The 20,806-nt window shown below is 48.9% G+C and overlaps 2 protein-coding genes across 11 annotated transcripts; both read right to left on the bottom strand.

The window, feature by feature from the left end:
- Window positions 1-255: 255 nt before the first annotated feature.
- On the bottom strand, window positions 256-6,863 carry FANCG (FA complementation group G). Of its 3 annotated transcripts, XM_044265451.1 has the most exons (14): window positions 5,849-6,863; window positions 5,564-5,654; window positions 5,132-5,263; window positions 4,699-4,901; window positions 3,828-3,963; window positions 3,531-3,661; window positions 3,286-3,432; window positions 3,015-3,166; window positions 2,509-2,575; window positions 1,965-2,254; window positions 1,735-1,781; window positions 1,357-1,512; window positions 782-905; window positions 256-640 (listed from the first exon to the last, which is right to left on the bottom strand). In XM_044265451.1, exons 1-14 carry the CDS (start codon window positions 5,942-5,944, stop codon window positions 532-534), a joined length of 1,881 nt encoding a protein of 626 aa, XP_044121386.1. In that variant the 5' UTR covers window positions 5,945-6,863; the 3' UTR covers window positions 256-531. The 3 variants fall into 3 exon arrangements, with proteins under 3 accessions (XP_044121386.1, XP_044121388.1, XP_044121387.1); XM_044265453.1 differs by lacking the exons at window positions 1,965-2,254; window positions 2,509-2,575; XM_044265452.1 differs by lacking the exons at window positions 3,531-3,661; window positions 3,828-3,963.
- A 4,497-nt stretch (window positions 6,864-11,360) lies between these two features.
- On the bottom strand, window positions 11,361-19,243 carry PIGO (phosphatidylinositol glycan anchor biosynthesis class O). Of its 8 annotated transcripts, none has more exons than XM_044265446.1 (11): window positions 19,212-19,243; window positions 17,924-18,435; window positions 17,169-17,312; window positions 16,861-16,984; window positions 16,386-16,545; window positions 15,999-16,178; window positions 14,240-15,767; window positions 13,513-13,719; window positions 13,082-13,296; window positions 12,412-12,482; window positions 11,361-12,259 (listed from the first exon to the last, which is right to left on the bottom strand). In XM_044265446.1, exons 2-11 carry the CDS (start codon window positions 18,432-18,434, stop codon window positions 12,130-12,132), a joined length of 3,270 nt encoding a protein of 1,089 aa, XP_044121381.1. In that variant the 5' UTR covers window position 18,435; window positions 19,212-19,243; the 3' UTR covers window positions 11,361-12,129. The 8 variants fall into 8 exon arrangements, with proteins under 8 accessions (XP_044121381.1, XP_044121382.1, XP_044121384.1 ...); XM_044265447.1 differs by having other exon boundaries at window positions 17,924-18,438; window positions 19,212-19,241; XM_044265449.1 differs by lacking the exon at window positions 17,924-18,435 and adding an exon at window positions 17,769-17,870 and having other exon boundaries at window positions 19,212-19,236.
- Between the last annotated feature and the right edge of the window lie 1,563 nt (window positions 19,244-20,806).

Here is a 20,806-nt window from a genome sequence, read left to right as displayed (position 1 = left end):
GCCCAGACCACCTTCCAGACCCAGCTCCACTCATTCTGTGACCTTGCACAGGATCCTGGGCTTTGAGACTCTGGCTTTTAGGCAACAGAAAGAACCAAAACCACTGCAAGGATTCCTGAGGCCCTTTCCCTTTCTTCTATCCAGAACTCAATCTCATAAGGTAGATGATGTTGGGAGAGGGCATCTTAGATAACCAGCACTCAACTGAATCAGACAGCTGTGAGCCTTCCCACTCAAGTATATGTAGTAGGCAAATAAGAGATAAATATGCATTTTACTCAACACAATTAACAGGAATACAGGAAAAAAGATGTCAGTCATAGCAAAGTTAATGCCTTTTTGGTGGCAAAGGAACCAGAATGGCAGTAACTAGGCCAAATTTTGCAGGACTCCTACCAACTTCACCAATGCCAGACTTATACTGGAATGATCCATTTCACCCACACTCCTCAAGAATGGTAAAGCAGAAAGCCCTCCCCACGGAAAAATGGGCCACTGGAGCCCCAGCTCAGGCTCTTTAAAATGTGGCAGCTACAGATCAGGAGGCTCCGGCAGAGATGTCTGAAACTCCTCAAGAAGGGTTTCACGGTCAGGGGAATGAATCCAGTCCAGATATGTTTCTAGGTACAGGGGGAGAGACCTGGAGAGCAAAAAGAGTCACGTTTGAGGGTGAAGGATAGGCAGCCACTCCATCCCTTTCATTCATTACCACCCCCAACAGACTCAAGGACTCCAAGAAGCCAACTGCCCTCAGCCCCAACCCCCCAGGCCTCAGCCTCACCATGCAGCATTCTCCTGTGGCAACTCTGTTTGGGCCTTTAGCCTCCACCAGAGAGCAGTGGCCTCATGCCTCCGATCCATCCTCCTCAGAGTCTGAAGCAGGTGAAAGGAAGCATCTTGATAACCTGTAGCCCCACCCCAAAGTAGAAAGGCTTAGAACCTGACACAGCCTTAAGCATTTTATAAAAGGAGAAACTGAGGCTTAGAGCAGGAAAGTATCTTTTCTACAGTCACACATGGAACCAGGAGGTTCCATTCCCAACCATTCCTACTCCCGGGTACTGCCTGCCCAAGAAAAAGGGCTCAGCTGACTCTGCTTTTCCCCAGCATACTCTGAGCATAGTTGTGGTCTTTGTGTCTGAGGACACTGGAAAGACTGAGGAACTCCAGAGAGCCCTCACACACACCTGCAAATGTCTTCAAGCCCGGGTATATCCCTAGGTATATATGGTACAACCTCATTCATCCCCTTCTATCTGGGAACATCACTCTTCCACTGATCCCCAAGTACCTCCCGGATGGCCCTCTCTGTCCTTGTACATCTGGACATAGCTGATATCATGCAAATATACATACCTGGGCACATTTGCACACTGAGAAGGAAGTCCTGTAGGGCTTTGGTATCTTGGCCAATGGTCACCCACTGAAGTCCACGACTAATCAGGGCAGCTGCCCGAAGCTGTTGTAGTGCCACATCTGATATACACTCCTTCTCACCATTGGAAGCAGGCCCTGGGGACCACCCCGAAGTCAAAAAGTGTGTCCCTGCTACACAGGCACCTGTGTACTGTAGTACTACAGAATCCCAAGTACTCCTCCTTCTCTTCTTATGTCTGGAGTACCCCCCCCACCTTTTTTTAAAGTCTCCTGGTAGGCTAGGATGCAAGGAAAGGCAACACATTCACCACCCCTCCCCTTCCAGGAGGGAAGAGGAAAATTAAGAGTATAGATCACCTTGTTCTTCATCCTTAGGTGTGGTCCGGAAAAGCAGCTCAAGGCACCTGAAGTGGGACACAGAATAGGGGTAAGGAAGAGTCAACCTCAGAAACTCTAGGGTGAAAAAAGAAAGAAAGAAAGAAAGAAACTCTAGGGTGACTCGATAAGAATGGAGCTTACTCAGGTTGCAATCAGCAATTTATCCCTCCACACTTCCCCTAGGATTCTGGTTGGCTTCCTGAGCTCACCGGCTAAATTCACTAATTGCCTCTTTTGGGGCCCCCAGCTGCACCCAGGCTTGACCCTGAAGCAGGTAGGTTGCAGAGACCCAGGATGGGCAGTGTGGTGACTCTTTGGTTCCTTTTCTGGCATCTTCCCTCAGTTGGGGCATCTTGGGAAGCAGAGATGAAGTGCGGCTGAGTAGCTCCTCACATACAGTCAAGGCATCCTGGGCTCGGCCAGCCTGGATCAGTGCTGCAGCTGCCTCTAAGAACACCTCAGGCATACAAGGCCCTGGAGGGGAAGGCGGGGGGAAGAACTGGGGTGGGAAGAGGACACAGTGTCTTAAAGAGACATTAGTCACCATCCCCAACCTCTTCACCAGGCTCTGGTACCCTAGAGACCACCCATTGCTTGCTACCCCGGACCTTTTGCTCGAGAACCTTTGTGGTCTGGCCTTCCAGCTTGGACAGACAGAATAGCAGAAGAAAGAGAAAACAACAGTCCTGTTCTACTCCAGAGGAGACTCCAACCCTCTCACTCCATTATAGAGAATCTTGAAGACATACCCACCTTTGATTCTGAGCCATCCAGCACCAGAGCCAGTAGGTCCAAGTAATGCTCTGCAGCATCCTCTGCCCTGAGAAGTCATAGCCTATGAGCTTCATCTTAGGCCCTTAGCAGGGTCCTCCAAGGGCTCTAAACTAACAAAAGGATGCTCAAGGTCCCTGGGGAGTAAGGAGAGTGGGAGCTTGGGGCTCCAATCCAAGCTCAGTATGGAGCTACCCTCCTTACAGAATGGATTTGGGAGGAGATTTCAGGGTTTTACACTTGATCTTAGCCAAAAGGCCAAGAAGCGATTGATTTCAGAGTTTTAAAGGTACAAGAGCTTAGTGTCTGGGTGAAGAATCTTAAGTTCAGGTCCAGCAATAAGGCAGAAGGTCAAGGGGTGGAAACCCATGTCCTACCACTGACTCGTCCACACAGCTGATGTGCAAGAACAGAAGCAGAATCACACCCCAGGGAAGGCATCAGAAATGGGAAAAGGAGCTCAGATGAGCAAGGCAGTGGAACCTCACCTTCCCACCTGTAAACATCGGCTTGCTAGCAAGTACTTGGCCTGGCTCTGTGTGCCACAATGAAGGGGTGAGGCTGGGTGAGGTCTGGGGAGTAGTAACTCTACTTCAATGAGAAGCTGAGGGGCTTCAAAACTGTGAGTGACATTCAAGGCCTAAAAGGGACAAAAAGAAAAAAGTATATCTTTAATCTTTGGAAGCCCTACTTCCTTCTATTTACAATTTGAATAGTCTCCCTAACATTTCAGCAATCCCTGTATCTTCAGTCCCTTACCTCAACCAACAGCTCCAGACTCTCCAGCTCTGCTGCTGTGTTCCCCAGTTGCCGATACAGCCTAGAGGCCTCCAGAAGTGGGGGACCACATGTTGATCCCCCTTTCAGGGCTGCAGCCAAGTACAGCAGAGCTCTTTGTGGATTGCCCTAGAAGGTTGAGAGGACACAAGCCTCAGCTACCCTCATGAAGCAGAAAGCTGTCTAACACCCATAATTTCCCCAACCCACACTAGACCTGTCTTTACCATTTTACGGAGACAGGTCCCCAGAGCCGTGTACACCTGGACCAACACAGGCCGTGAGCATAGACCTGAGGCTGCTTCTTGTAGGCTACTCAGTGCCCTGGGCAGGCTTCCTGTGATCAGCTCCTGAAGGCCTAAGGTCAGTTCAGGGTTTAAACTTAAGGAAGCAGGGTAACAAGGTAACAAGAAGTACAGAGAAGCTCCACTGAGCTGAATGGAACATGACAGGGAAGGTTTGAGCCAAAGGACCCTTTAAGACAGGGAGCGGGGAAGAAGGGATGAGTAGGACTGCTAGCTGACCTTGGCGATAGGCAGAAGCTGTAAGAAGGATATCCCTTAAGCCCCGGGCATCCTGCAGGGTCAGTGGAACATCTGACTCCTCAGCTGGAGGACTCCAAGTTTTCAGAAGCAGCAGAAGATTCTCAGAGGCCTCACTCTGAGGAAAGAAGGGTGATCAGAGGCTCTAAGCCTATAAACCACCTCTCCTCTCCTATCTCAGTCTATCCTGACTGGACCTTGAAATCAAGGGTCCTCCTGATTCCTGTTCCCTCAGTTTTAAGACATAGATAGCTATGGGGTGAGGATAAAGGGAGGAAGAAAACCTTGGGGGCACTGATGATCTGTTTTAGTGAGCCTCCTCATTCAGTATGAGCCCAGAGGACTCAGGGCAAGAACTATGTGTGGGTTATTGATGAGAAGACTGAGCTGGGAGATGACTTCAGCAAGGTCAATAAAAGCCCTAACCCTATCCAAGATCATTAAGCAATTTGAAAAAACACTCAAGAGGCGCCTGGGTGGCTGGGTTGGTTAAGTGTCAGATTCTTGATTTTGACTCAGATTATGATCTCAGGGTCGTAAGGTCGAGCCCCACATCCGGCTCTACGCTTGAGTCTGTTTGAGATTCTCTCCCTCTCCCTATGCCCTGCCCCGTGCATGTGCTCCCTCTCTCTTTCTCTCAAAATAAATAAATAAATATTAAAAACAAACCACCACTCAAGAGAATCCCCCCAGTGAAAGACCAACCAGAGCAATGTCACCAAGAGTCCCAGAGGGAATCCAGGTCTTCTAACCACCAATCCAGCAGCCTTTCCAGCACAAAATGATGCTACTGCCACTGAGACAGGTGAGAGATAGGAAGAGACCCTTAGATCCAAGTTACTTCCCAAATTACCTGGTTGCCATTCAAGGTCTGCAGCAAGAAGGTCAAGTCCCCCAAACAGTCAGTGCTTAGCCAGATGGCAGCCTGCAGGCCAGCCAGGTGGTGAAGGGCAGGGAGCACCTCCAGGAGAAGGGTGGAATAATGGAGAACGGAGTCCCACAGCCCCCTGAGCCCACATTCCAGTCTGGGCCCCAACTTCTTCTGGGTCTCCAGCACTGTAGAGGACAAACATACAGCTGAGGTTGGGACCTCATCTCTGCTTTTCTCTTTCTGCAGGAGTCCAAAGGTCACAAAAGTGCTCCTGGTCTGAGGAACACCTGGAGGATAAGAGAATAGCAACTCTCTCCATGGAGGTGACAAATTTTATTGCTCCTGATATCCCCTTTGCAAGTACTTAAACCCAGACAATCTGGCAGGGAAATGGAAAGCAATCTCTGGCCCTCACCTCTCTCCAGGCCCTGTTGGATATCCTGTGCCTGGTCCTCAGTGAAACCCTGGGCCAGGCTCGCCTTCAGGGTAATGAAATTGCAGGTAACAGTCAGTTCCAAGGGGAGAACAGGAACGGCTGCAGGAAGCCCTGGAGGAACACAAGTTGATCTCACAGACCACTCCCTGCAGAAAGATTCCCCAAATAAGATCCAAACCCAAAGATCACCTCACCCCAACCGAAATGGCCATTTGCACAGTTTGGAAAGGGCGAGTGACGGGGCAAAGAGATTCACCTGCATCAAAGTGAATTCCACTCCAGTCCTGTCTGTGACTTAAGTAGGATCCCCTGTCCCCTGAGGAATTTTCTCAGTTCCGGAAATGCAGAACAGGAACTGGTCTCTAGCTGTGGGGGAAGGTAACTGACCATCCTGAGGAGTATCCTACTTACCGCGCAGACTATGGAGGAGTCCCCTGAACCCTTCCAGTGCATCTTGAGCCAACTGCTGTCGCCTCAGAGACAAACCCGAGTCCTGAGCCACCTAACAGATGTGGGATGAGGTATCATTGAGGATCAATCCTTATTTCTCCCCTTGCAACAGTGGCAAGGGATGACGTTCTCCAGTCATTTCTGGCTCCTGACGGGGGAAGTCAAACTCAATCCCTCCTCCTCAGCTGCGGTAAATCCACCGGAAACCCCCTTTCTGGTAAGCGAGGGTCCCAGCAACCGTGTTACCTTGGCCTGTCGAACTAGTTGGTCATTCTTTTCCCTCCACAGGTCTAAGCAGCTGGTGTGTGGCACTGAGGTGCCCAGAGGGGTCTGGTGCGACATGGTGGCCGAGGCTGGGGTTGGACACCTGGAGGGGAACCCTGAAAGGTAAGCCCGGCCCCGCCGCGGTCCCCACCGGATCGGGGAGGGGTCCTTCCGCTTCCAAAACCCCCTGCAGCTCCTTTGCTCCCCTCCGGGCCCCAGCAGGAGCGACTCGCCCTTTACAGGAGAAATGGACTCTCTCCTGGACACTGTGGCGGCTCCCACCCCGCCTCTTCAATCTCGCCTCTGGTTGGCCCGGCCGGCAAAACTCTCGGCTACGGTTGGTCCTCTTCAAGGGTTAGTGCCCGCGGGAAACTCGAGGAAGAAACGAGTCGGGTAGCGATCCGTGAGAGAGGCTACGGCGGACCAGAGGGCGGAAGTGGTACTTCTCAGGGTTCGGCTTGCTAGTCCTTCGCACAGGCCAAAACCCTGAGAAATCGATCTTGGTACTAGAAACCGTGTCCCATCCCTTCCCTCGCAGCCACACTTCCAGGTCTGTCTAGCTTTGCCCCCGCAGAGGGCAGGCCCGCGCAGTGCATGCTGGGAATCGTAGTACCGCCCGGAGTCGCCACAAAAAACCCAACCGAGGTACAAAGTATCCCCAAAAACGAACTGAGGCCGGACCAAGGCCCTTGGTAATCCGCCCATCCTTCCTTTGCTCACCATGGAGCACCAGCACGCTACCGCATTCTGCTCAACCCTATGCAGGCCGACTGCTGGCGGAACGGCCCTGGGCTTGCACAACCCGCTCTGCTCAAAGGTACCTGCCCCTTTCAACAAATGAGACCCAAGAGAACTGCCTATCAGTACGCAAAAACAAAGCAAAACTGTGACCCTTACCACAGATAAAACCAACTCAATATGGGTAAGCTGAACTTCATTAAGAACTTTTGCTACAAAGGCAAGACCAAGAAAATTAGGGGTGCCTGGGTGGCTCAGTGGGTTAAAGTCTCTGCCTTCAACTCAGGTCATGATCCCAGTGTCCTGGGATCCAGCCTTGCATCAGGCTCTTCAGCAGGGCACCTGCTTCCCTTCCTCTCTCTCTGCCTGCCTCTCTGCCTACTTGTGATCTGTGTCTGTCAAGTAAATAAAATCTTAAAAAAAAGAAAGAAAATTCAAAGTCAAAAATGGAGAAATTATTTTCCGATTATTACCTACCTTATAATCTTATAACCGACCAGTATCCACAATATGTAACTCTCAAAGCTCAATAATGAAAAGAATCTAAACCATTTTAAGATGAACAGAAAAACATGAATAGGAATTTTATGGGGAAAAAAGGTACATGAATGGCTAAGCACCATATTAAAAAATGATTAGCCATCAGGGAAATGCAAATTAAAACCACAAGATAACCTGGCTGGCTCAGTGTGTCTCTTGATCTTGGAGTTGCAAGTTCAAGCCCCATGTTGGGTGTAGAAATTACTTAAAAGAATAAAATCTTTTTAAAAAATCTTTAAAAAATAATAAAACCATAAAATACCATGACACATGTACACACACAGAATGGTTACAATTCTTTTTTTTTTTAATTTTTATTTATTTATCAGAGAGAGAGAGGGAGAGAGCACAGGCAGACAGAGGCAGAGGGAGAAGCAGGCTCCCTGCTGAGCAAGGAGCCCGATGTGGGACTCGATCCCAGGACGCTGGGATCATGACCTGAGCTGAAGGCAGCTGCTTAACCAACTGAGCCACCCAGGCGTCCCAGAATGGTTACAATTCTTAAAATGCAGATAATGCCAGGGGTACCTGGCTGGCTCAGTCCGTAGGGTGTGTGACTCTTGATCTCACAGTTTAGAGTTCTAGCTCCACATTAAGTGTGGAGCCTACTTAAAATAAATAAACAAATAAAAACACAGGGGATACCAAATGTTAGTGAGGATGTGGAAGAACTAGGACTCTTACATAGTGGGAATATAAAATGTTATAGTTACCTTGGAAAATAGTCTGGCAGTTTCTTAAAAATTAAATCATAAGCTTATCATAGGACCCAAAAATCCTACTCTAGGGAAACCTCTCAAGAAAAATAAAAACACATCTACACCAAGAATGGTATGCAAATGCTCACAGCAGCTCTAAAAATATTCATAATAGCTAAAAAACAAAAAACCCTATCCAAATGTCCATTAGCAGATCATAGCCATACAATGGACTATGACTCAGCAATAAAGAGGCAAAAACTGATACATGCTTCAACATGGATGAACCTTAAAAAATTCTAAGTCATTGGGGTACCTGGGTGGCTCAGTGGGTTAAGCCTCTGCCTTTGGCTCAGGTCATGATCCCAGGGTCCAAGGATTAAGCCCCACATTGGGCTCTCTGCTCAGCAAGGAGCTTGCTTCCCCCCTCTTTCTTTGCCTGCCTCTCTGCCTACTTGTGATCTGTCAAATAAATAAAAATTAAAGACCACGTATTTGATGACCCCATTTGTATGAAATGTTCAGAAAAGACAAATTTAGAAAAACAGAAAACAGATCAGTGACCTGCAGTGAAACTGAGGATCAGTTGTAAACAAAGTATAGGGACACTGTAGGAGTGATAAAATTTTTTCTAAAACTAGGGGCGCCTGGGTGGCTCAGTGAGTTAAAGCCTCTGCCTTTGGCTCAGGTCAGGATCCCAGGACACTGGGATTGAGCCCTGCATCAGGCTCTCTGCTCAGCAGGGAGCCTGCTTCCCTACCTCTCTCTCTCTGCCTACTTGTGATCTCTGTCAAATAAATAAAATCTTTAAAAAATATTTTTTTCTAAAACCAAATTGTGGCATTAAACAAGGTTTCTTACATATGAACACCAAACGCACAAGCAACAAAAGAAAAATAGGATGAACTGGACTTCATCAAAATTTTAAAATTTTGTACTGCAAAGACGATCAAGAAGATGAACACTATCAAGAAAATGAAAAGACTAGGGCAGTTGGCTCAGTCAGTAGAACATGGGTCTCTTAATCTCAGCGTCAAAAGAATTCAAGTCCCAACTCAGGAGTGGAGTCTACCTAAAAAAAAAAAAAAAAAAAAAAAAAAAAAAGAGGGACGCCTGGATGGCTCAGTCAGGTCAGTGTCCAGCTCTTGGTTTCAGCTCAGGTCATGATCTCAAGGTCCTAGGATTAAGCACTGCCTTGGGCTCCATGCTCAGTGTGTCTGATGAAGATTTTCCCTCTCCCTCTACCTCTCCCTACACTTGCACACACACTCTCTCAAATAAATCAATCTTAAAAAAAAATGAAAGGACAACTCAAGAAAATGAACAAAGTATTTGCAAATCATGTATCTGACAAAGTATGTATACCTGGAATATATAAACAATGCTTATAACTCAAAAATTAGGAAAAAACTCAATTAATAAACAGAGAAAGACTCTGAATGGACAGTTCTCCAACAAGCACAAGAAAAATGCTCATTATCTTTAGTCATCAAGGGCATGCAAACCAAAACCATGAGATACCACTTCACACCCACTAGGATGGTTAGAATCAAAAGTAGTAATTATAAGGCACGGATGTGCAAAAATTGGCACCCTTATACACTAACGATGAGAGTATTACGTGGTACGGCGCCTTGGAAAACAAACTGGCAGTTCCTCAAAAAGTTAAACACAGGGGCGCCTGGGTGGCTCAGTGGGTTAAGCTGCTGCCTTCGGCTCGGGTCATGATCTCAGGGTCCTGGGATGGAGTCCCGTATCGGGCGCTCTGCTCAGCAGGGAGCCTGCTTCCTCCTCTCTCTCTGCCTCTCTGCCTACTTGTGATTTCTCTCTGTCAAATAAATAAATAAAATCTTTTAAAAAAAAAAAAAGTTAAACATAGATGAACCATTTGACCTAGCAATTCCACAATATATCACTAGGTATATACCAAAAAGAAATGAGAACATACATCCAAACAAAACTTTTACATGGATGTTCAAAGCAGCATTATTTGTAAAAACTGAAAGGTGTTAAGAACCCAAATGGCCATTAATGAATGAACAGATAAACAAAATGTGATATATCCCTGCAATGGAACATTATTTGGCCATAAAAAAGAAATGAAATACTGATACGTGAAGCAACATGGATGAACCTTGAAAACATTAGGCTGAGTGAGAAGCCCGACAGAAAAGGACACATATTGTAGGATTCCATTTATATAAAATGTCCAAAATAGAAAACACAGTCAGAAAGGAGATTAGTGGTTGCCTAAGTTTAGGGATGGAGGTAGGGAGGGTTGGAGGGTGATAGGAAAATGTACCGAGTTTCTTTTGAGGGTGATGATAATATTCTGAAATTGACTCTGGTGAGTTGTACAACTCTGTGAATGTACCAAAAGTTATTGAATTGTGCACTTTAAATGGCCAGATTTTATATGAATTGTACCTCAATAAAGCTCTTTAGAAAAAGAGTGAGTTAGAAAAAAAAAAAAAAAAAAAGAGTGAGTTAGTGTGGAATGGGTGTTTTGATGTCAACTAGGAGGCAGGGATAAGAATTTTTAACCAGGGCACCTGGGTGGCTCAGTGGGTTAAGCCGCTGCCTTCGGCTCAGGTCTTGATCTCAGGGTCCTGGGATCGAGTCCCACATCAGGCTCTCTGCTCAGCAGGGAGCCTGCTTCCCTCTCTCTCTCTCTGCCTGCCTCTCTGTCTACTGTGATCTCTCTCTGTCAAATAAATAAATAAAATCTTTAAAAAAAAAAAAAAAGAATTTTTAACCATATATCTTTCTCCAAAAGGATCTTGAAGTTAGATCAGAAGAAAAGGAAATAGCCGATGGTTGGCAGATCAGCGTATTTTCCTTAGGCTTCAGGCTCCAGGAAAGGAGGTTCCCTGCCAAGAAAAAAAAAAAAAAAGGACGAGGTGGAACCTGACTAGGAGAAGCTGAGGAACTGGAGTCTTGAAATCCTTCCCATTGGTGCTAGGGATGGAATAGGGTCTTTTCTTCTCACAGAGGTACTGTGTGCTTATTAAATGATGCCTGGGAATGGTGTCCACGTGACAGAGAAAAGCAAAGGGACTTTTTTCTAATTCATCTTCTAGTCTTAGCTGGGGCCTACCTTCTCTCTTTTTTAGCGTATCCCTGCCAAGGTTACCAATGTCCTATCCTCTAATTGCCTGAAATAGTATACATTTCTTATCATCTTTCTGTTTGACCTATGTAGCACTACAGACTATTAGCCATTAATAATTCCATCTCTTTCTTTAGCTACCACAGCAGTGAATGCCTTTCCTTCACACTCACTGCTAAGCAGCTTGTCTTCTTTCTGCCAAGAAGAAGTGCTATTCCACAATTTTACATCTGTTCTTCTTTCAGTTGTTTCATCTCCTCCTGTCCTGGGCATTCTTGAACATCAAATAGCAGGCCTGACCCTTCTCTTCAGAGCCACCCCCCACCCTCCTTTGAGGCACATTTCCATGAGAATTTCATGCCAGCACTTCAAAGTGATACAGTAGTGAGATGGATGGAGAGCACAAGGGTCATGCTTTAAACTTATAATTTTGGTTTCAAGTCTGGAATAATCAATGGGACAAGATGAAATGCTATGTAAGAAGGGCATTAGGTCTGATAAATGATAGCAAATGTTGGAAACCTAGGGTGGCCTCCTAAGCCACTTTGTCCTAGAAGTGAAGGACAAAGGGTGCTCTGGGGTGAAAGAACCCAATAGAGGAGGGAATACAGCACCGTTTCGGGTTTTAGACAATGAGTCTGTGTACTCCATGATGCCTGGGCTTATCTTTCCAGCAGTCTCTGCTATCAGCCAAAGGATAAGAATTTAATAAAATACGTTACACGGCAAAGAAAAATGGCAGGTGGGATAACAGGAATGATTCAGGAGGAAGTAAGGGAAGTGAATTCAGACACTTTCAAACACTTCCCAAAGGTTTTCAGGTGTAGGCAGGTCTGCATAAGATGGCTGATGTTATCTGTGCCTCATGGAAGGGGAGAGTGACCATCCCCCTAGTCCCTGTAGGACAGTGGGGGCTCCGCCACCTCTCAGACACACATATTTACATTATTATTTTATTCTTCTTTGGAGGCCACCCTCCAAAGCAAGAGTTAGGGAGCAGGCCCCACTATGATTTTGAATTATAAAATAATGAAGTCCCAGGTGTCAGTAGCTCCTGGCTGCATGGTGGTAAAAAGTGTAGCTAAGCCTCTCTTGCAGATGATCCAGCACCTATATAGGCCAGGCTAGACTGTTCTCCAGCTCTGCCTGTGGCCACAAACCAGCACTAGCCACCTAGGCTATCTCTGCTGGGCCAGAACTAGCTGCCTGAACCAGGAGCTCACAGCACCATCCACTCGCATCACCAAAGCTATGCCCAGGAAAAGTCCCACGCTGCTCACAATAAAGCCCACAGCTTCAAAAATGAACCTGTAAAGAAAAGTGGAGAATTCTCAGGGGACACTGAGAATAGGTCTAGAGCCTTTTCCCTGATGAGACAAAACCTGCCCACCCTAATGTTCATTCTTTCCTCCAAGCTTCATCCTCCCCAACACCAATACTTCTCAAGCAAATCCACTTACTTGGGGGCAAACACCTTCCAGACCATGAGATGCCTGCGGAGGATGGAGGCTGCCAAGGCACAGGCCAGAATCTAGGGAGGACAGGAAAGGTCAAGTTACTTGGGGAAGAGGAAAACAGGTCAAAGGGAGAGTTGCCCCTGTGAGGATTGGGAGGAGTAGGAAAGTAGTGCATGTCAGTGGAAAAAAACCTGGGTTAGGAGTCAGGAGACTTAAGTCTTTTCCTGGCCTCACCATGACTCACTGTGTGACCTTGGACAAGCACTATCCACCTGTGCTGATCACACTCAGGCTCTGCCTCCCAGGCTGGGAGGAAGATGTCAGTCACACCTTCTGCCTCTGAAGGGAAGGAAGATCCATGACATAGTCTGGGAAAGAATCCTGGCCATCACCTCAGTTTTTCCTGTCTGTCCACTAATGAAGGAATTGCCAAATGCAATCAGCAAGGTCCAGATCTAGCTTATAGAGAGGAAACAATCCAAGGCTAGGATTTAGGAGACCCAAGTTCAAGTCTCAATACAGCCAGCCCCTTGAGGCCACAGCCTTAGGCAACCATTTTGCTTATCTGTACTTCGGTCCAGGCTCTCCCCCAGGGTTTTAGCAAAGTATGAAAGAATGTGATGTACAGGCATGAGAAAAGGTCACTAACTCTGTGCTCTCTCTCTGCACCCACCTGAATACCGAGGACAAAGAGGTACTTGAGGCCCAGCTGCAGCAGCGCTGCATTGAAGTGATGAGGTGCATCCCGGAGCCGCATCTCCATCAGTGGCTCCTCTTCCTCCTCAGGCCTGACTCTGGCTTCAGCCTCATTCCCTAGGGACTGCCACCTCTTCCGGGGTCCTTGACTCTCACAGAGGAAGGGCCAGAGCAAAAGCAATGGGCAACCTACTGCCTCAGGGGGAAGGCAGGGCTAGAATCAGTGGAGGCCCTAGGAACCAGGCCACCCCAGCCCCCAACCACCCTAGCCAACTAAGGCTCCAGGGAGTGCTGGCCAAGGGGTGCCCAAAGATCCAACAAAATAACCTCGCCCCACTCAAATCCAGGGGTCTCCTTTCTCTCCAGAAAGTCAGGGTAAACAATGGAAGCAATGGAGGAATTAAGTACCTGCAAAGAGGAGATGGGAGGCAAAGGTGTTGGCTCCCACCAGCAGAGCAGGCAGCCAGGTGGAGGAGCCATGACCCTCTGGGAATCCCACGAAGGCTGCGTGCCAATGAATGGCTGGAAAGACAGGCTGGTGGCCCATGGAGTAGAAGGTCTGCGTGGCCATGAGGGCCCAAGCAGAGACTGCCTGCCATGGCACAGTAAAAGGACCTGGGGGAAGACAGAAACCTCTTCACAGTCACATCCCATTCCCTAATCCATAGCCTACTGCCTGGCAGTCAGATTCTCCTACTGCTTCAGTGCTACACACATAAATGCCCCCACCCTGACCTCCTTACATGCAACACTCTGCTATTCTAATTCCCTCTTTGGCACTAAGCCTCCATTTCTCTAATCTGAACTGTGGTCCATCTCTCTCTCTCTCATACACAAACAGCTCACTATGACTTTACACACTTGTAATTCCCCACTCCCATTACTGGAAAATCAGGAAATGAACTCCATGAAGGTGCAGCATTTCCACTAAGAAATGAGTCTTGGAGTACTCATGTCTCCCTCCTTCATGAACCTTGCTGAGAGCCAGTGGCAGGGATCAGTTAGCTTGGCTACACCAGGAAGACCATCCCAACTTTGTGAAGAATCTGAGGAGCAACACCTCCCTGAAAACAAGCGAGGCTGAAGTCACATCACTACTGTCCTTGGAGGAATAAGGGCTGAGAAATATATTTACCAGGGGTGGTGATGGGTATCCCAGCAGCAAGCAGATGCAGGAGAAGGAAGCTCTGCAGAAACAGAAGCAGGAACACCAGGCTAACGCGCTCTGCATGCAATAGCAGAAGTGGGAAGGCCAAGAGGGTGAGTGCCGTGACCATAGCAGCTGAGTAGACACTCCCCAACTGATAGGCCGCCACAGTCAGGGGGCCCCGGGATCTGGTCCTCTCTAGCCGGCCCCGGAACTCCTCCTGCATGTGTCGGTAGATCTGAGGTACCACGTAATCCAAGTCAGCCTGAGAAGTGGGGGGGCCTGAGAAGGGAGTGAGGACAGTCCTGGTCCTTGGGGCTCCTGTCGTAGCCTTTACTAGCACTGTCACGGGCCTCCAGAGCAGCAGCATGAGCCCTGAAGCGGCCAACACGGCCACAGCCCTAGGCAGCACAACTGATGCCCCAGCAACCAAGGCCCGGAGACGTGGGGGTGCTTCATCGGCCCCCGACGCCAGCGCCCAGTAGGCAGCAGTGCCCAGTACCATTAGGGGCAGCCCCCAGCGCACAAAGAGCACAGAGGGCTCAGGACTCTTGAGATTGCTATAGCGGCGAAGCCATAGGCGCACGACAGCTAACAGGGCTACCAAAGCCCCCACACAAGCTCCATACCACAGATTCTTGGCTCGACCACCCACCATGGATGCCAAGGGACTCAGCCAGGGAGAGGAACGGCAAGCAGGTGTCTCTTCAGGGCAGCGATGAAAAAGCCCAGCTAGCCTTATACATAAAAGCAACCCTACTCCAAGTCCCAGGGCATAAGTACCACTGTGCCGGGGCGGGCCCGTGGAGGCCGGAAAACAAAGGCGGGGCATTGTGAGCAGCTTAGGTGGGAGCAACTTGCCCTCCCAGTGAAGCTGGGCAATCAGGAGCAAGATGAGGGAGCCCAAAAGGAAGGGGGTGGCCCTCGCCTCAGCTACAACAAAGCTATCAGAGAAGAAAGCAGCAAAGCGAATGAGCAGGAATAACAGAACAGGCCCAGGGATGGGAAGTAGGGCTGCCAGGGGCCTCTTGGACCCCCAGCCAGCCCATGCTTTCCACAGAAAAGGCAGGAGTGAGCCCACTGCAGCCACAGCCCCTAGGACCACTGGATCCAGCTTCAGCCCAGTAGTTGTCAGGAGTCCAGCACACACTATGGTACCAGCCAGACCACAGGCCATGGGTATTAGGAGGAAGGGGCGGAAGCAGAAGCCTGGGGATGTCGCCCACTGGGATACCAGCAGACAAAGAAAGCAGGCAGCAGCCATGAGAGCAGCACCCCCGGCCATGCGACCCAGAGAGAAACGAGCCCAAGACTGAATGCACAAGGCCCGAACTCCCCGCAGGAACTGCTGCAGCTCAGTAATCACAGTCTGTAGTGCTGCCTCAGCCCCCTGGGGGCTCTGCAGAAGCCGCTGGTAGTCAGCAGAGGCATTGGAGAAAAGGTTCTGCAGCCGATGAAGCTCTGTAATTTGAAGGTCCTGAGAAGCAGCTGAGTAGGCGTGAAGAAATCGGGATACCTGGCAAAAATGGTCAGAGACCAAGGGAAGACATCAGAGATATCAACGAGGACAGAGGCAAAGATAGGTGTTATCAAAAGGGATATCTGGAAATCAGGGACCTGAACTCTGTCTGGGACGGGGGGAAGGGAGGGAAGGAGGACATGGCTATGGAAGGTGGGATTAAGACTAAACAAATGACAACAAGTGATCATTGTGCTTCTCCTATGCCCACCCTAGTCCATCACCTACCTGCTGGGCATTGAGATGGAGAGCTGAGGCTTGGGCCAGAGCAGAGGAGTGAGGCTGGGCGTCTTCAACCTCTGAAAACAGCTCAGCCATCACCTCCCCAATGTTCCCAAACGGAATGGGCAGGCCCAGCAGCAGGGCCAGCGTAGGAACAAGGCTGATTTGAGGAACTATCTCTGGCTCCTAGAGGAAAAGGAGAGGGACCAATGGGTTCACCACAGAGCTGAGATCAGGATTTGGGATGGAAGACATAGGGCCCTCAGTAGGAAATGAGTGGGGGATGCCCAGAGTCATGAATTTGAGAGCCAAAAATGGAGAGAGCCACAAGAATGCTGTGATCACGATTCAACTGAATACCAAGAGCCAGACAAAGAACACCCCAGGCCTCACCTCTGGGGGGGCACCAGGAAAGAGAGCTTTGGGACTGTACAGAAAAAGTGCAGCAGAGATCTCCAGCTCACTGTCTCCTCCATGGTCCCCAGTCATGGTCATCCCATGGTCCCCAATCACGACCAGCAGTGTGTCATTCTCCAGACGCTCCACAAGTCCCCTGAGGGCCAAGAAATATATCAGGCAGTAGGAATGGATAAAGATTTTCCTAGGAGATCATTCCCCACCACCATAACTTCCATTAGGAGGACCTAGACATTTGGCAAAGAGATACCTCTTCAGTCATGACCCTACTGCCCAAAGCCGCATGCCGAGTTACTCAAGATGGATGAGGCCCCTAGCTTCAAAAAAGGCCTAGAAAAGGCAGAATTCAGCAAGGAAAGAGGCTCCAAGATAAAGACTTTTTCTCTTGGGTCAATATATCCTAAGATTCTCAGACACAAACCCATTCCCCCAGCCAATATCCCACACTCACTGGATCACCTGGTCCATTTGGCTAAGTTTCTTGGCCATTTCAGGGTGGTGAGGGCCATACTTGTGGCCACAGTGATCCACACCCAGGAAGTGAGCAATCAGCATATCCCATTTACCACTGTCCACTGTGAAAGGAAAAACACTAAGCACAGGGGACTAAGGCCCACTCCTCAAACCCCAGCCAGGCTCTGACACTATGTGAAGGGACACAATCCCAGGCCACTGTACCCACGGGAAGCTCAGAATTTGTGACCTGAAGTAGCCCTCCCCAGCGCCCAGTCTTAGGCCTGCCTCTGGCCCCATGCTCACTGGTTGGATACAGGTGTTCCAGGATGCCATTGTCCACTGTGTGCAGGTCTCTGACATTGAAGGATGGGAAGAAGAAAGCTTGGGAGAAAGCTCCAGGAAAAAGATCTTTCCAGGTATCATCTCCCATGAAGACCACACGCCTTCCTGCAGGGACATGAGAGTGGGTCACAACCTAAGCAAGAGTCAAGGCAGAGGGAAAGAGAAGAGGACGCCCTTTATAGATGTCTCAGAAATCTCAACCAGCAATTTCACCCAGCAACTCTTTATCCTTCAAGGCCTAAAATTTTCTGCCATGAAGCTTTCCCTGATAACCATACTTTCCCCAATAACCAGACTTCTCACTCCTTGTTTCTACAAAAGGCTCTCTAGTTCTCAATCCCTAGCTATTTTTGCTACTCTGTTTTTCCTGGGTATATGCTGCTTTTTCCAAGTCAGTGAGTGGACAAGCTATGGACCCTCTGCACTTTCCTCCACACTTGTGAGAATATCAGACTCACATCGTCTCCTCTTCATTGCTCTACTGCCTCTTACTGAAAGCTCCCCAAAAGTAAAACCAACACTCCATGCAGATTATAAACCCCAGAACGAAAAAGCCCACACCTGCACTTGCTGCATGCAGGGCTCTGGTCTCTTTCTCTTCCCCTGTCCTCGCACAGCAGTCTAGCATGCAGTTGAGCACCCAAACTTCTGGCTCTCTGACCTCTAAAGAGAAAATATGGTAAGGTATTCTGGCTTCCAAAGGGGCCCAGACTAACCTGCACTGGCGAGCTGTTTAATGAGATTGTCTTCCACTATGGCATAGCTGGCAAAGTTACTGCCAGCATCGATAAAGGTAGGCAGTGAGCCTGTGGTGAGGGCCTTCAGGCGCTGCATGGTGGTGGTGGGGGGATCAGCCTTAGATTGGTAGAGCCTGGCATGGTGGGGCTGAATCTCCAGGATCTTTTGCAAGGAGTCCAATTTGCCCAGGAAGGGCAGAGAGACAGGAGGCTCTCCAGGACCGTGGGAGCGCTGGGGATGGGCAAAGTCAAATCTCAGAGCATCTATCAGCACCAACACAAGCCGAGAGAATCGAGAAGCCATCCAGCAGGCCCCAGGCTTCCCTTGGCTCCCCCATGGCAGGGACCCAGGGCCTGGGGGCTCTTGGCAGCTGCTATGGTTGGTGAGTTCCAAACGGGTAAGCAGGAAGCCACTGGTGAAGAGAGCAATGCCGGCGTAGAAGAGGAAGCAGACCCAGGCCAGGAAGAGCAGCACTGAGATCTTCTGCATCCTGCTGGTAGCGGGGAAGGAATTCATCACTGTAGGGTAATGTATATTCTGGTCCCTCAATACAAAGCAAAGCTAAAATCACTTCCTCTTGGAAGCCTTCCGGAGGATAAACAGCCCCATAGCCAACCTAACGCAATGTTCCTCTCCATCAGTTATACCAGTGTTTCCAAAGATGAGATCCGCAGACTATGGGCATCAACCTGGAGCAGTTGTTTAAAATGCTGATTTCCAGGCCCCACCCCGGTTCTACTTAATCAGGATCTTTGGGGGTGGAGCTAGGGATTTGGACATGTACTCCAAGAGATTCTAACGATGAAACGCACAGTCCACGAGGGAAACTTATTCCTAGTGGTAGAAAGCTCTCTGACAGCTCATTTCTTCACCTCTCTCCTTGCCAATCTCAAAACCCCTGGGGTGGCCAGGGCTTGCAACCGCAGGGAAACCCGGGGGGGACTGACGGCGCCGCCTGGTGGGGACCACGAGGACCAAGGGGAGGAGTCACGCTCAGCTTCCGGATGGCCAGGATCGCCAGGAGACCGGAGTCGCAACCTACCCCGCGCAGCAAACCAGAGTCACAGGGTCTAGGGCTTGTTGGGCCTCGCCGGGACCCACACGTCCGGACGACTCTGCTTCATCTGGTGGCTACCCGGACTTCTCCTGGGCGCCATGCCTTCGGTACTTAGATCACTAGGCTGCGAGCTGCGGGGGATGGGTCCCTTTGGAAAAGGGGAGTGACCAGTAGGAAGAGCGAGTAGATTCTCGAAGACCCTGGCTCACCTTGAACGACGCCCGGAAGCGCAGCAGCAACGCCTGCCCACTGGCACCACAGACAAGCGCACGCCGGACAGAGCGGCCCGCGGGGGCCCTCAGCGCCATCTGCCGGCGCCTCCGAAGAAGTTCGGCAGGGAGGGCCGGACCGGCCCCAGAAGGAGAATTTGATGAGAGATCATAGTAGTTTAAGAGAATTAGGAGCAGGGAGCTAAGCTAGAAGAGCTCGGGGAAGCACTGGTCATTCTTGATTAAGCCTAAGAACTGTCCTTTTGGAATCAAACTTAGCTTGAATCTTAGCTCTGCCACTCGCTGGCATTATTGGGCCATCCGTACTTCATCCGTAAAGTAGGGATAACTATTTTCTCCTTTTTGCTTAGCTGACACCAACTGATAGATTTTATTATTCCCCCTCTTCATGTATTTTCACTGTATCTTCCAATTTAGTAATTTAAAAAATACTCCAATTTAAAAATGGGCAAAGGTATGGCAACGGGCTGGCTCAGTCGCTAGAGCATGCAACTCTTAATCTTGAGGTCGTGAGTTCAAGCCTCACATTGGACAAAGAGCCCGCTTTAGGGGCGCCTGGGTGGCTCAGTGGGTTAAGCCACTGCCTTTGGCTCAGGTCATAATCTCAGGGTCCTGGGATCGAGTCCCACATCGGGCTCTCTGCTCAGCAGGGGGCCTGCTTCCCTCCCTCTCTCTCTGCCTGCCTCTCTGTCTACTGTGATCTCTCTCTGTCAAATAAATAAATAAAATCTTTAAAAAAAAAAAAAAGAGCCCGCTTTAAAATAAATAAATAAATAAAATTTTACAAGATTTTATTTATTTGACAGAGAGAGAGATCACAAGTAGGCAGAAAGACAGGCAGAGGGAGAGGGGGAAGCAGGCTCCCTGCTGAGCAGAGAGCCCCATGTGGGGCTCCATGTGGGGCTTGATCCCAGGACCCTGAGATCATGACCTGAGCTGAAGGTAGAAGCTTAACCCACTGTGCCCTCCAGGCACCCATATAAGATTTTTAAATGGGCAAAGGAGGGGCTCCTGGTTGGCTCAGGCAGAAGAGCAGGCAACTTTTGATCTTAGGGTTGTGAGTTTGAGCCACGTTTGGTGTAGATATTACTTAAATAATTTTTTAAAAGATTTTATTTATTTGTCAGAGAGAGAGAGAGAGTACACACAGATAGAATGGCAGGCAGAGGCAGAGAGAGAAGCAGGCTCAGTCCCTGGACCCTGGGATCATGACCTGAGCTGAAGGCAGCCACTTAACCAACTGAGCCACCCAGGTGTCCCAAAATAAATAAACTTTTAAAACACAAGCATGTTTTTAAAAAATAAATAAATATGGGCAAAAGATCTGACTTTTCTCCAAAGAAAATATACACATTAACATTGCACCAATTAACATAGGAAAAGATGCCCAACATCATTAAGCATCAGGGGAATACTAGAGATACCACTTCATACTCACTAGGATGGCTGTAATAGAAAGGACAAAAAACGAGTACTGGCAATGGATGTGGAGAAATTTGAACCCTCACCCACTGATTTTGGGATTGTAAAATGGTGCTTTGGAAAACAGTCTGGCAGTTCTTCAAAAGGTTAAA

This window comes from Neovison vison, chromosome 9, assembly GCF_020171115.1.
Source record: "Neovison vison isolate M4711 chromosome 9, ASM_NN_V1, whole genome shotgun sequence".
Taxonomy (NCBI): Eukaryota; Metazoa; Chordata; class Mammalia; order Carnivora; family Mustelidae; genus Neogale; species Neogale vison.
The sequence above is the reverse complement of the archived record's forward strand: the minus strand, read 5'-3'. Positions and strand labels throughout refer to the sequence as shown.

Coding starts and splice junctions, on each gene's coding strand:
- FANCG (XM_044265451.1), bottom strand. CDS start 5,944: ATGTCGCACCAGACCCCTCTGGGCACCTCAGTGCCACACACCAGCTGC. Junction 3,964..4,698: donor AGACCTTGAATGGCAACCAG/GTAATTTGGGAA, acceptor TTCTTTCCTCAG/AGTGAGGCCTCTGAGAATCT. Junction 906..1,356: donor CAGTGTGCAAATGTGCCCAG/GTATGTATATTT, acceptor GTGGGGCTACAG/GTTATCAAGATGCTTCCTTT.
- PIGO (XM_044265442.1), bottom strand. CDS start 18,461: ATGAATTCCTTCCCCGCTACCAGCAGGATGCAGAAGATCTCAGTGCTG. Junction 17,313..17,923: donor TAAACAGCTCGCCAGTGCAG/GTTAGTCTGGGC, acceptor ATGTCCCTGCAG/GAAGGCGTGTGGTCTTCATG. Junction 16,546..16,860: donor CAAATGGACCAGGTGATCCA/GTGAGTGTGGGA, acceptor CTTGGCCCTCAG/GGGACTTGTGGAGCGTCTGG.